Here is a 14,134-nt window from a genome sequence, read left to right as displayed (position 1 = left end):
TCAGCCACGTCCTGTTGGGAGCGTGAGTGTTCATACCGTGGAAATCAACAAGCACCACAGATCCAGGGCCTCTGACTTCCCCCGCCATGGCGGGTAGTTAAACATTTACCAGCTCACAGATGGGTTAAACCCTCAGCCAAAACACACGCCCCCTTGGCAGCTCGCTTTGTGAGCAAGGTAGGGTGCTGGCCGGGCCCTGGGTTCAGTAATTCAGCATCTCCGAGGGGAAGGCACGCGTCCGTGAGTTCATTCCAGCTCTCGGGGAAAAATGTTTGGCCTGTGAAAGATCTGTGTAATAAATCTCAGAGATAAAGCTGGTCAGGGGGTCGGGACAGTGGTTTGATTCCCCGGCTGTAGAAATACAGAAACACTGCAGAGCATCCTAATTATTTCACTGCGGTTTGTACACTGATCTTGAAGTTACTTTTCTGGTTTTCAAAGGGGAAAAAAACAGGGGCAGGAAGGTGGGGCAGGCCCTCTCTTATCTTACTGAAGTTTAGTTGGTTTTCGATGGTGTGTTCATTTCTGCCGCACTGCAAAGTGATTCAGTTATGCGTGTACATTCTTTTTCTTGCTCTTTTCCATTAGTGTTTATCACGGTGCTAGATGCAGTTCCCTGAGCTGTACGGTAGGACCTCGTTGTTGATCCAGTCTGTACATGGTAGTTGGCATCTGCTAATCCCAAACTCCCGATCTGTCCCTTCCCCACCTCCCTCCCCTTTGGAAGCCACGAGTCTGTTCTCTCTGTTGCTGTCTCTGTTCCGTAGATAAGTTCATTTGTATCATATCTTAGATGCCACACAGAAGGGATAGATATCTTATGATATTCGCCTTTCTCTGTCTTACTTCCTTCACTTAACCTGATAGTCTCTGGGTCCATCCATGTGGCTGCAAAGAATATTTCCTTCTTTTTTTTGTAGCTGAGAAATACTCCATTATATATAAATTATACATACCATATAAAAAGGCCTTTTCTTTTTTTTTTTTTCCTCCTCTTCTGAGGCAGTGATTTTTTTTATTTTTTTTTTTAATTATTAGAGTATCAGTTCAGTTCAGTCGCTCAGTCATGTCTGACTCCTTGCGACCCCATGAACTGCAGCACGTCAGGCCTCCCTGTCCATCACCAACTCCCAGGGTCCACCCAAACCCATGTCCATTGAGTCGGTGATGCCATCCAACCATACTCTGTCATCCCCTTCTCCTCCTGCCCTCAAATCTTTCCCAGCATCAGGGTCTTTTCAAATGAGTCAGTTCTTCGCATCAGGTGGCCAAAGTATTGGAGTTTTAGCTTCAACATCAGTCCTTCCAATGAACATCCAGGACTGATCTCCTTTAGGATGAACTGGTTGAATCTCCTTGCAGTCCAAGGGACTCTCAAGAGTCTTCTCCAACACCACAGCTCAAAAGCATCAATTCTTTGGCACTCAGCCTTCTTTATAGTCCAGCTCTCACATCCATACATGACTACTGGAAAACCCATAGCCTTAACTAGATAGACCTTTGTTGGCAAAGTAATGTCTCTGCTTTTTAATATACTATCTAGGTTGGTCATAACTTTCCTTCCAAGGAGTAAGCATCTTTTAATTTCATGGCTGCAATCACCATCTGCAGTGATTTTGGAGCCCAGAAAAATAGTCAGCCACTGTTTCCACATCTATTTGCCATGAAGTGATTAGACCGGATGTCATGATCTTAGTTTTCTGAATGTTGAGCTTTAAGCCAACTTTTTCACTCTCCTCTTTCACTTTCATCAAGAGGCTCTTTAGTTCTTCTTCACTTTCTGCCATAAGGGTGGTGTCATCTGCATATCTGAGGTTATTGATATTTCTCCCGGCAATCTTGATTCCAGCTTGTGCTTCTTCCAGCCCAGCGTTTCTCATGATGTACTCTGCATATAAGTTAAATAAGCATGGTGACAGTATACAGCCTTAATGTATTCCTTTTCCTCTGTGGAACCAGTCTGTTGCTCCGTGTCCAGTTCTCACTGCTGCTTCCTGACCTGCACACAGGCTTCTCTCATTAGAGTATATACTTGATGTACAATGTGGTGTCAGTTTCAGGTACACAGCATGGTGATTCAGTCATACATATATATATTCGTTATTTTTCAGATTCTTTCCCCATATAGGCTATTACAGAATATTCAGGCAGGTTCCCTGTGCTATGTACAGTTGGTCCTTGCTGGTTGTCTTGTTTTATATGTAGTGATGTGTGAATACCAGGCTCCTAATTTATCCCCCGCACACACACATCCCTTGAGTAAAACCCTCAGTTCGTTTCCAAAATCTGTGAGTGTGCTTCTGTTTTGTAAATAAGTTCATTTATATCATTTCTTAGATTCCACATATGAGTGATATTTGTCTGTCTGTCTTACTTTGTTTGAGTACTGTTCCACTGTATATATGTACCACATCTTTATCTGCTCCTATGTTGATGGACATTTAGGTAGCTTCTTGGCTATTGTAAATAGCGCCACAGTGAACACTGGGGTGCGTGTATCTTTCTGAATTAATGTTCTCTCCAGATGTGGGATTTCTGGGTCACATGGTAATCCTACCTTCAGTTTTCTGAGGGACCGTCATACTGTGCTCTACAGGGGCTGCCCTGGTTCACATTCCCACTCACAGTGTAGGAGCATTCCCTTTTCTGCACACCTTCTCCAGCATTTATTGTTTACAGACTTACGGATTTTTAACTGGAGGATAATTGCTTTACAATGCTGTGTTGGTTTCTGCCATACCTCAGCATGAATCAGCCCTGATGGGTGTACACATGTCCCATTCCTCTTAAACCTCTCTCTCACCTCCCACCCCATCCCACCTCCCCCGCTTCTAGATAGTTTAGACTTTTTGATGGCAGCCACTCTGACAGGGGTGAGGTGGGGTACCTCCTGATCCTTTGATTTGCATTTCTCTGATAATTAGTGATGTCGAGCATCTTTCATGTGCTTTCTGGCCATCTGTGTGTCTTCTGTGAGCTTCCCTCGTGGCTCAGAAGGTGAAGCATCTGCCTGCAATGCAGGAGACCCGGGTTCAATCCCTGGGTCGGGAAAATCCCCTGGAGAAGGAAATGGCAACCCACTCCAGTACTCTTGCCTGGAAAATCCCACGGACGGAGGAGCCTGGTGGGTTACAGTCCATGGGGTCGCAAAGAGTCGGACACGACTGAGCGACTTCTTTGGAGAAATATGTATTTAGATCCTCTGGGGAAGGTCCCCTCTTAAATGATCTCAAGCAGCGGCCTGTCTTACCTCTGCCAGTTGATGACACCAGTGTGAGCTGGTTCTGTTTCCACCTGTCTGTTCATCTCCGAGGGATCCCACGTGCCCAGCTTCACTCCCCATCGTCCGGAGCCGCCTCAGTACGGCCGCTGCTGGGCACGCTGTGGCTGGTGGAAGAGCGGATACGCGGGCAGTGCAGATAGACCCTGGGTTTTGCAGTCAGTACCCCCAACATGTCAGCTATCTCAGTCATTCTCTATGTTGACTTACTGAAACACTGCTACTCTGGACATGGTGGGTTAAGTGAAATATGACTAAAATTAGTTTAATCTATTTTTTTTTCATACAACTGCTAGAAAATGTAAAGCTGCATGTGAGGTCCACCTTTGTGGCTTGCACTATTCTGTTTCATGGCATTCTTCTCGAATCACCTTCTGGATGGACAGGAGGGGCAGCTTCGAAAAGGGTCATAAACGGCTGAAGACGCTGCAGCCCTCAGCCGGGCCCTTTCTGAATCTGCCACCCCTGCTGCTGGCAAGAGGCGTTGGTCTCCAGCGGGTGGGGTGGGGTGGGGTGGGGTGGGGGGCAGAGGCGAGATCTGACCTGGAAGCCCATCATACCACAGGAAACGGTATCTCCAACCCGGGCATCGGGGGTTGGCAGAAATCGCTGGCAGGGCCTCTGACCGCCGTTTCGTTGTCCGCTCTCTCTTCCTACAGACCTGCTCCGAAACAGCCCCACCCGGTGCCCAGACCTGCCCCCATCACCTACGCTAAGTGAGAAGCAAGCCGACACCTTTGTTCAACAGTGAAGACACAAGTTTGCACTATCTCTCAACTCCAGTTGGGGTTTTTTTTTTTCTTGTACCAACTTTTAGAATTTTTTAACTTTTCAAACACGGTGATTTGAAAGGACTTGGAGCTACTGCCGTTGGTGCTGCGCTGTGCTATGGTGCTCTATATACTTTACTTGCTCAGGTACTTGTAAATTATTAATTTATGCAGAATGCCTTCTACAGTGCAGTGCGCTGTAGTGGGCTTTTTAAAAAAAAAAAAAACCCATCACTGAGTTTTCCATGGAAGGAAGGTTTGTTGTGCTTTTAATAGTTTAGTGAACTTGAAATATCGTGCTTTTGGGGATTCTGGACAGGATGTTATTTCTGATGGAGGCTTCATGAGGAGGGCAGTTGCCCAGCTTACCCATGGCTGTGGTTCTGGTACCAGACACAAAACAAGAGACCCCAGGTAGAAGGCATGCTCTGAGGCCAGAGCCCGGCTTCAGGTCCAGGCTGTCCTGGGCCTCCAGAGATCTTCTGGACACTGTCACAGCTGAGGGGCTGGCCCACCAGGGTTATCCCTGGAAGCTCCAGGGATAGCAGGGAAGGACCTGGCTTCTGGCCAGGGAGCTCAGGAGAGAACCTGGATCCTGGAGAGGAATTTTAAGGTGTGGCCACTGCAGGAGACAGACTTGGAACATGAGGCCAGGCAGACATTTGACCTTGAGCTCACCAGCCATGAGCACATTTGGAGAGCAGGCCGAGAAGTTTGCTTTATAGAAACACCAAGAACTTCTTTTCCTGGCTGCCCTTTGCAGAGTGCTGGCATCAGCGCCTTATTTAAATTGGGAAAGGTGGTGTTTCTACAAGACAGCTACTGCCCGAGCCCTGCAAACCTCCGTCTCCCTGTGCTGTTTGGAGCTGAACAAATTACCACCTTGTGTTCTTGACTGTAACACAATGATACTGTGTTCTGACAGACAGATGAGGCTTTCCATGGGAGCATAACTATTTTCAGATGTGAACCCGTAACCAGATCTAGTGAATCAATTCTGGAGATAAAAATCTCCTTTTATTGCAAGGTTCAGCTTATTAAAAATTAGGCAGAATCCCTGTGCTTGCAAAAACTGCAGCCAAATGGAAAGCTGCGTTCACTGGGACAGGTTACGGTCTACTGTCTTTGTTAGGATAAGTTGGACAAAGAACCCTAAGTTGCTAGTAAGTTCTCTTTGGGGCATCTTGTTTTCCCACCTTGGCAGCAGGAATCTTTCAGAGATGTTTTTTAGCATAAAGTCTGGATCTGTTTCGTAAGCTTTTACAACTTACCTGTTGAGCATCAAAGTCCTCACGTTCACGCTCAATATTCATGAAATGCAGTCTTGAGCAACGGCCTCATCAACCTTTCACTCTTCGGATGTCAGACTGGGGAACCATTTTCACAAGGAGATCTCGAAGATGCCTGTACCTAATGGCATGAAAATTACAAAATTACTCAGACAAAGTCAAATGCCGTTATGCCTGTCTTCTAGTGGGGTCCTATGCGGCTAGTTTTCACATTAGAAGGCAATTGACAACGGTTCCATGATCCACTCCATTTTATGAGAGAGACTTCATCTGGGGTCATTTCCATGGTTTTTCTATGCCTTGAAGCAGAAAGACAAAATGTACCAAGAATCTTGGTTTGCCTTCAGGAAAACAAGAGTGCATTTAACTCTCTCCGAGTTCCCACCGTATCTAGGCAACATAGCATTCAGGATTGTGGATAAACTCAATGAACCAATGTCACACACACACACACACAAAGGGAACGCGACTCTAATGCATTCCAGCTCTTAGAGCATGCAATTTGTTCATTATGCAATTATTAGTTTCTTAAAACTATAAAGCCATGTTAGAAAATATTACTGCTGATGAGTATTTACAGAATTACTGTAACTAGCATTATATTTGGTAATTGTATTAAGGCCAAAAACATATTCTATGGGAAAGTTTACAGCATTTCTATGGTGCATTAAGTGGGTATTATTTTTATAGACACCCAAATCCCTGGATCCGGCATTGTAGCCCCTTCTGCTAGTGTAGGGAAGAGGGTGTGAACTTTTCTCATCTGTCCTTAACTAGAATTCCTGTGTTTCTATTTCAGAGAACCGGGAATAGTTTGATATTAAAGGAGATTAATGCTGTGATCTTACATGTCATCATCAGTGGCCACTTGTCCATGGCTGATGACACATTCTTCTCTCTACATACTAGGTGCTTTTATAGAGCCGTGCAATTCATTTCTGGAAAAGAACATATTTAAACCTAATATCCCCTTACAGTACAATGTTATTCAAGGTAATGTTATTCAAGGAATGATACTTCCAAATGCAGTATTTGTCAAATGAAGCATATTCAGCAATAACTTTCATTTTAATGTAACTTAGGAACCAAGAGCCAGTTTGCTTGGGGGAGGGGAAGAGGTATTTCTCTCCCTTTTTATATCCTCCTAGATAATAGAAACGAAAATGAATACTTATATTTCAGTGACCGTCTATTTTTAATATTTTTTTAAGATTGTATGAGCATGAATAATAGAGTTGATGTGGGTTTAGATGGCTTTGTCTGAGAGTCTGCACGCCTTGACGCAGAGTCGGCCCCTAAGGGTAGTCACTCTCCTTCCATCTATTAGAGTTGCAGGTCATATGACCCCACTTGACTGGGAAGTATATGGCTAGCCTTCCAGGCATTCTACTGAAAAGCTGATTCCCTGAAATTTTGTGTAACAGTGTGCTTTTCCTGACACATGGACTCAGATGTGTAGCAACCGAGAGAAACAGTGCATAACATTTTCCATTGTCAGACTGTGCATCCAGAGACTGCCCTTCCCTGCGTGATCATTCCAGCGTACACATGTGGGATGACATCACAGAGACCACAGAGCCACAGATTAAACTACACGAGGATAAGTACTCCCAACTAGTCTCAAAGGGGACATTTTTATGCCTTCTTAACTTTATTAGGAATTCTCAGGCTGAAACCAGAGGCCATTGTTCCCTGACAAATCAATACAACGTATCCATATCTCCTGGGAAAGAAAAACAGCTCAGACCCTGCTCTGTGGCAGACTGCTCCTATGAGACCCTGATCTCCCATGGTGCTAGACAGGGCCTGGTACTGGGCCAACTTCAATACTCGAGCATCTTCCCACCATCTCTCACCTGCTGTTACAAGCACTCTGAGCCACTGAGACCCCAACAACCGGGAGGGCGCCATACCTGGGCGACAGCCTGACCCCCCTGCCAGGCTCTCGGCAGGAGGCTTCCTTCTTGTAAGACTCTTGCCCTGGAGGGCTCCCCGGGTGTCTGGGGAGCAGGAAGCCCCAGGGTGGGCAGACTCAGCCTGGAGATCCTTCTTCACTGTTAGGACCCCAAGCAAACACAAGTCGACCCGATAAACGTCACACCCAGAAGTCTCCCAGTGCCAGCGCTCGCGCCCAAGGGGACTCGGGCTGTGGGTCCGTCCCCATGACAGCTGGCTGGCGGGAGCCTGAGCCGTGCCATCTCATCTCCCCAGGACTCGAGAGAGAGGGCCGTGGACACATCTGGACGCAGGCAGCCTCGGCTAGCACCTCTCCCTACCACCAGACCCAGCTCCTCCCCTAACCAGTCTCCCACACATCTCTGCAGTTTGCTGGTTGTCCCCCAAGTCCACCCAGAGCCCAGCCTTCTCCAGGGCCACAGCTGGGAGCAACCCTGCCCACTCCCCGCTCCGCCCCCCCAGCGGGGAATCCAAAAGCATCCCCCACCCCCCAGGCACCTCCAGCCTAAAGACTTACTCTAATTAAAAGGGAGAGTTGGCCAGAGGAACTCAGTTTGCCTGTGATGAGCGAAAGTCTCTCGACTCACTCTCCATCTCTTTCTTTTAAACCTGTTTGAAACCTTTGACACTCATATGAGTAATAACGAGCTAAAGAGAAGGCTGAGAACCATTTCTGTGCAGCGATGCTTCCGGAAGTCATTGACCTGCACAGGAATGGACCGTTTCTCTGCATTTCATAAAGGAAACCCCCTCTTTTCTTTCAGGACACCAGTGGCAGCTTAGAGCCCAGCCAGTAAGAGCCTGATCCATGTGAGACAGCAGGGGAAGAAACCCTGCATATAAAATTGTCATAAAAGCCAACAATCAATAGTAATAGCTGGAAGATTTAATACACAAATTTTCAGTACCATTCGGCTCTTCCAGGTTCAGTACTCTGTAACCAACCCTGATTTTTCCACATCCTCTTCAGAAGTCATTACCTGTGATACTCCTTCCATGAGATAGTTTTGTTAGTCCTCAATTTAGCACATTTTAAATGCAGACAAAAAGAAAAAATCTCATGTGATCATTTTAGTTTTGCAAAGAAGTGGAATGATACCTATGTTTATGGCCTATAAGCAAGTACTTAAGTGGGAAGGACAGTGATAGAGGAAAAAAAAAAATACATCGAGCTAGAAAGAGAAAATCCCTTAAGAGTCCATGGAGAGCGAGTCACATCAGAGTTCGCCGCTCCATCAGGTCAGGTGGGGAAGCTCGAAGGAAAGTGCACTGTTGAACGTGTGTGGCACGGAAGTAAACTCTCTAAAACCTGGCTACAGGCTATTCAGCACAGTACAAAGTTACAGCTACTAAACCAGTGCGTTCATTTTTATAGTGCTTCGTCCATGTATCATGCTTTGGTTTGCTAATTTTTTTTTCACTTGCCTTTTTATGTTACAGTCTGTTACCTTTGTACACGTTTCTCATATCGGGGGTCTGCAGGTAACACAACTTGCTATTTCCATAGGAAAAAAAAAGTCATTGTTACGAATATTATATCCAATAAATGGTATACAGGTCAATACAAAGAGGTGTCCCATTCATTACTGAGATTTTTTACCAAACTAGGGGCGGGGGACTCTCAAGCTGGAAAATGTATGTGTATTCTTATTCATCTATAGATGCATGAGATGCATGAGAATCTAACAGGGGCATTCCTGGTGGCTCAGCAGTAGAGTCCGCCTGTCAGTGCAGGGGACCTGGGTTCAACCCCAGGGTTGGGAAGACCCCTTGGAGAAGGACATGGCAACCCGACCAGTATTCTTGCCTGGGAAATCCCACAGACGGAGGAGCCTGGCGGATTACAGTCTGTGGGGTCGAAAGCGAGTCAGACACGACTTAGCAACTGAACAGCAAGCACCTTAGGAAGGGTGGTGAGCTGGAGGGTCAGGAGGTGACTGCTGCAATCCACATGCACCCATCATGGGGTGGGATGAGGAGGGAAGATGTCTGTGTGCCTTTTCACACACACACTAGAGGTGTGCTGTGCTGTGTGTAGTCGCTCAGTCGTGTCTGACTCTCTGCGATCCCCTGGACTGTGGCCCACCAGGCTCCTCTGTCCATGGGGGTTCTCCAGGCCAGAATACCGGAGTGGGTTGCCATGCCCGATCTCCAGGGGATCTTCCCGACCCATGGATGGAACCCAGGCCTCCTGGATTGCAGGCGGATTCTTTACCAGCTGAACTACCAGGGAAGCCCATACTAGAGGTGGGGGGAGACCTAATAGTTCTTCTGAACAATGTGATATATAACTTACCAAAAAAACGTTTTAAAACTCACCTTATAGAAGAGATAAATTCAGAAAGAAAGCAAGCAGGACTAGAAACATTTACACAGAAGAGTAAAAATCTAAGTGCAATGGGAATCTATTACAATTCTTTAAAATAGCCTCCGATTTCATAAAGAACTTCATTAAATACAAAGAAAACAAATTTCCAGGATGATAACAAGGGTCCTTATTCTTCCCACCTCCCACCCATGATAAAGCAAGTAACAGAAAGTACATACATAGGAGGCCTCAGACATAGCTAATAGTATAGATCAATTTATATATATATATATATATATATACACACACACATATATTTATGTCAAATAGGATACTTCAAACATACAGAATATGCATGCACCTTTCAAAATGCCTCTGGAAAAATTATATAATTTTGTATATTAATGCATGAAGTAAAATTCAGATCTGAATGGTTCAAATTCTGAAGATTATAATGGTAGAAGGTAGAAAAACTATGTCCTAGAAATGCGGTGATTCTTGAGTCAAAGGTGAATAGCAGATTATGTAACAAACAGCAAATGGGACCAATTATGCAGCACAGTCTACAGCCATGTTTCTCAGACTCCTTGAATTATAGGCACCCACCTGCACTGCATTCAATGACCCACTGCTCATGGCCTTTCCTGGGATATTCAGTCCAGAGGGAGTACCAGTTCAGAAATGAAAAGTATAAATTAATTGGGAAAAATAAAACTAATAACAGCATGGGTTCTTCCTCGGGAAAATTAAGAACAGAAGATAAACCACCATCCAGTCTTACTAAGGAGAAAGATTAAAAAGCAAACACACACAGCATGTGAGCACCCAGAAGCCCACTGTAACCCAAGGAGAGCATCTCAGGAATCTAAGGATGGTTCAATACTTTAAAATCTAGTAATCCAAGTCAGCAAACTGATGGCATGTTGGGAAATATGATTAGCAGAGATGCTTAAAAAAAAAAAAAAAAAAAAAAAAACTGATAAAATTCAACACCCATTCCTGAGTTTTAAAAAGTCTGAATTTAAAGGAAAGGCCAGAGAAAGGAAGAAAGGAAGAGAAAGTGTGACTCAAGTAAAACTGGAAACCACAGGACCTGAGAGGTACTTCAGTGGGAACTGTGATCCACAGTCTCTGTTCAGACCTTCCAAGCGCTCGTTTTTGGCTAGGTTACACCGCAATGACAAGCCACTCTTCAACGTCAGTGACTCGCAGCTTGAAAGGACTATTTCTCACTCACGTCATGTCCGTTCTGGGTGAGCTTAGGCTCTGGTGTCGGGACCCTGGGCTGTGAAGCAGCCTCTATCAGAGTCACGACTGGTCTTGTGACAGAGGAAGAGGGACCTGGGGGTCCTTAAAGCTCCCGCTTGGATGGGCAGGAGCTATTTCCACGCACACGTCATTGACCAAAGTCAGCCCCATTATGTGGTCAAGCTTGAGGCCCACAAGAGGGGCCATTCCCTCTTTGCAGAGCTCGTGACTATCATCTACAACAGATGGAGAAATGAAGGTGAGGTGAATGTCAGCACTGATTACGACGGGGGGAAAGGAGCCTTGGAGAGCTGTGATAATGCTCTGATTTACAGAGGGATTTTTTTAAACCTAGCAAATCTAGAGGAATAAGCATTTATACCAAAGGTAGAACACGAGTGAAACAGCTAAGAGGAGGACTGCATGAGACCCATGGTTCATGGGATTCTTCAGACAAGAACACTGGAGTGCGTGGCCATGCCCTCCTCCAGGGGATCTTCCCAACCCAGGGATCGGACCTGCCTCTCCTACACTGCGGGCAGATTCTTTACCACTGAGCCACCAGGGAAGCCCATTCTATAAATAGTATGGAACAAAGCGGAGAATCGCCAACATCAATAAAACTGATTGTGTGTTTTTGCCCCATGCCCTTCCCCCAAAGTTTCGGCACTTTTATTACCTGTAAGTTGGTCTTTCCCTGCAGAGAAGATTCCTGTCCTGGGCAGACCTCTGTAGCCCGTCTTCTCTCGAGGCCGAGTTAACCAGCTCGTCTTTCTGGAGACACAAAAGGCATGTGGTCAGCTAGCTCCCTTCTTTGCCGATTTTAAGTGTATCCGCTGCGTTCAAGCACCAACACGTTTGTGTCTGAGCCCCCAAGCAGCAGACCTGGCCATTTCTGTTGTCTCGGATCTGAGCGATCAGCATCAAAACCCTTTCTGCTCTGAGGACTCAATGAAATAAAACTCCTCTTTGGCAAAGCTGTCAGCAGGCCGGCAGGCCAGGTCTTTCACTGTCAGGGCCTGAGTCTATGCAAACACGTCCTCAGACCAGGCTGTTCTAAAAAGCCTCCTCTAACAGCAGAAGCGGAGTCTTGAAATATGTATCTCGTGCTTTGATGTGAGGCCAACAGCTGAGCAGAAAACTCTGCTCGTGGCCTCCTGGGCTTTCTGGAGGAGCGTCCCTCCAGGAGGGAGCGCCACCTGGCAACACGGCCGCAAGGCCTTAGGTGGGGAGGGAAGGACAGAACCGAAAACACACGGGGGCGGGAATTGCCACCGGGAGCTCCCAGGGTGGCTCGGAGGACAGACAGCTTGGAGGGCGGGGGCAGGAAGAGGGAGACTGGTATGTGGTTGTGCATCTCCATCTCCAGGACCTAAATATTTTGTTTCACGTGTAACTTCAAGTTCAGGAAAACATCCTCATCCTGCAGACGCCCAGTTTAGGTAAACGCCACGCACGTTTAGGTAAAAAGGTGTATTTCAAAGTGGGAACAGTTGTATGTTACAAAAGTCACTGTGAATCTTCAATTAAATAAGTAATCAAATGTATAGCCCTCAGAGACGCAGAATTCCTTCTCTCCAGTTCAAGTCCCGCTTTGCTTTGTTTCACTCGGCTTTGAGAGGGAAGTAAGAGGTGCCCCGGTCAGCGAATAGATGACTTCTTTGGCATTTGCTTTCTTTTCCTTTCTTCTAACAGGGAGAGGACATTCTAGATAAACAAAAACAGGTGCATGTAATCCAAGGATTGGGGTTTTTAAATGTTTTTTTAAATGCTACAAAATTAGCCTCAACGGGCAGCAACAACATCCCAACCTGTCTGTCGAAAACTCTGGCCATCTCGAGGACGCCTTTGCCAAACTGAAAGACAAAACCAGAAAAAAAAAAAATTCTTTCGGGCCTCTGTTCCCTCCTCCCTTCCAGGGAAAATCTTGAGATGGAGATGGAGTCACATACCTCATTTTTCACACTTGCATCTGCCCCTCTGTCAAGAAGTAACTGGACTAACTCTTCGTGGTTATTCAGCACGGCCACCTAGAAAACAGGTCAACAGTGGGGTGTGAGCAGGAGGGGGATCTCGGTACAGGTGAGTCCGGCACATCCACCAGCAACACCCTCAGAGGCAGAGCCAACAGGGGCCACCGGGGCTTTGCAGGATGGGCGTGTGGACCCCACTGCACAGCGCCGGCAAACGCAAGGGAAAGGGAGAGGAAATCTGCTTCCCTCTATGTATGACGACACATCCAAGGCCAACCCCGGACAGAGAACGGCACTGCTTTGTTCCGATCCCAAAATGGCCCCAGAGATGGGGGTTGGCAATGCTTCAAGAAATAGTTGTAAAAAGACTACAAAGATACTAGACTGGGCTCCCCTCGCCCCCCCAAAAATGCCATGACGACATTCACTGGCCAGTGGGGAATACACACGCCACCAAACCTGGTGCCTTTATGCAGCTGAGCTCAAAAGAAGGGCTCTTACGGGGCAGCTGTGACCTTAATCCCACATGTCAAGCCAGGCTGCTGCGTGGAACGAGTCGTACCATGAGAGGGGTCTTCCCATCTTTGTCCTTCACATTCACGTCTGCACCTGCATCAATCAGCAGAGAAGCAACCTCCCGGTTCCCCGAGACTGCAGAGACTCTCATGAGTGGGGTCCACCTGGAGCCAGCATCCATGACGTCCACCTGCGGAGCCCCAGGGCGAGTGGCTCTCAGCCCGCTTTCTTGTCCTGCACGTCCCTCGTGGGACGCTTATAAAGCAATGTCTACTTGCCCAAATTCCCCTGATTTAGATAGCAGTCTTTAGAGACCAAGTGATGATCAGCTGGACTGTGCTGACTTTGTTCACATTTACACAGTGACCACCTGTGTTTGGACCGCTTTAAAGAGTGCAGAGAGGCCCCAAGATGCCTCTCCCCACCCATGGGCATCTTCATCTACACTGTGTTCAAATGGAAAGAAGATGCAATAGAAAAATGAACATAATCCCCTTCTCCTTGGCCCTATGTGAGCTGCCTTATTTTCTCCTGCCTAACTTTCCTCTCCTGTTTTTATAGTTTCTGCTTCTTATTTTAAGTATCTTTGTAAGCAACTTTAAGTCCCTTCTGGAACAAGACAGGAATATAAACACCCACCCTGATATTTACCAATAGGTATTAATTTTAAGCAGAAGAATCACAAGTAAATACAAAGCAGCCAGATCTCTGACATGAAGTCCAGCCTGAAAAATTAGCCAACCTAATGCCTTCCAAAACAAGAGCTTGCCTGCTAACAAGATGGGCCATTTCCC

At 46.4% G+C, this 14,134-nt stretch overlaps 2 protein-coding genes across 3 annotated transcripts in view; one reads left to right on the top strand and one right to left on the bottom strand.

Annotated features, from left to right (window-relative positions):
• ADAM12 (ADAM metallopeptidase domain 12) overlaps positions 1-8,882 on the top strand; it is a 383,818-nt gene extending 374,936 nt beyond the window's left edge. The window contains exons 23-24 of one of the 2 annotated variants that reach the window (XR_010661569.1): positions 3,940-4,197; positions 6,838-8,882. Coding sequence is in view for 1 of the 2 variants with exons in the window: in XM_065923533.1 (XP_065779605.1) it covers positions 3,940-4,000 (61 nt within the window). In the remaining variant the exon portion in view is untranslated. Of the gene's footprint in view, positions 1-3,939 lie in introns of both variants that reach the window. The other variant, XM_065923533.1, reaches the window with a different exon arrangement.
• A 3,369-nt stretch (positions 8,883-12,251) lies between these two features.
• The window catches only part of FANK1 (fibronectin type III and ankyrin repeat domains 1), a 101,534-nt gene continuing 99,651 nt past the window's right edge, over positions 12,252-14,134 (bottom strand). The window contains exons 8-11 of the mRNA XM_065920154.1: positions 13,387-13,530; positions 12,804-12,881; positions 12,663-12,707; positions 12,252-12,558 (exon numbers count right to left, since the gene is read on the bottom strand). Coding sequence (XP_065776226.1) covers positions 12,493-12,558; positions 12,663-12,707; positions 12,804-12,881; positions 13,387-13,530 — 333 coding nt within the window. The 3' untranslated portion in view covers positions 12,252-12,492. The remainder of the gene's footprint in view (positions 12,559-12,662; positions 12,708-12,803; positions 12,882-13,386; positions 13,531-14,134) is intronic.

This window comes from Muntiacus reevesi, chromosome 2 (assembly GCF_963930625.1).
Source record: "Muntiacus reevesi chromosome 2, mMunRee1.1, whole genome shotgun sequence".
In the NCBI taxonomy this organism is placed as follows: domain Eukaryota; kingdom Metazoa; phylum Chordata; class Mammalia; order Artiodactyla; family Cervidae; genus Muntiacus; species Muntiacus reevesi.
Note: the sequence above shows the minus strand (reverse complement) of the source record. Positions and strands in the feature narration are given on the sequence as shown.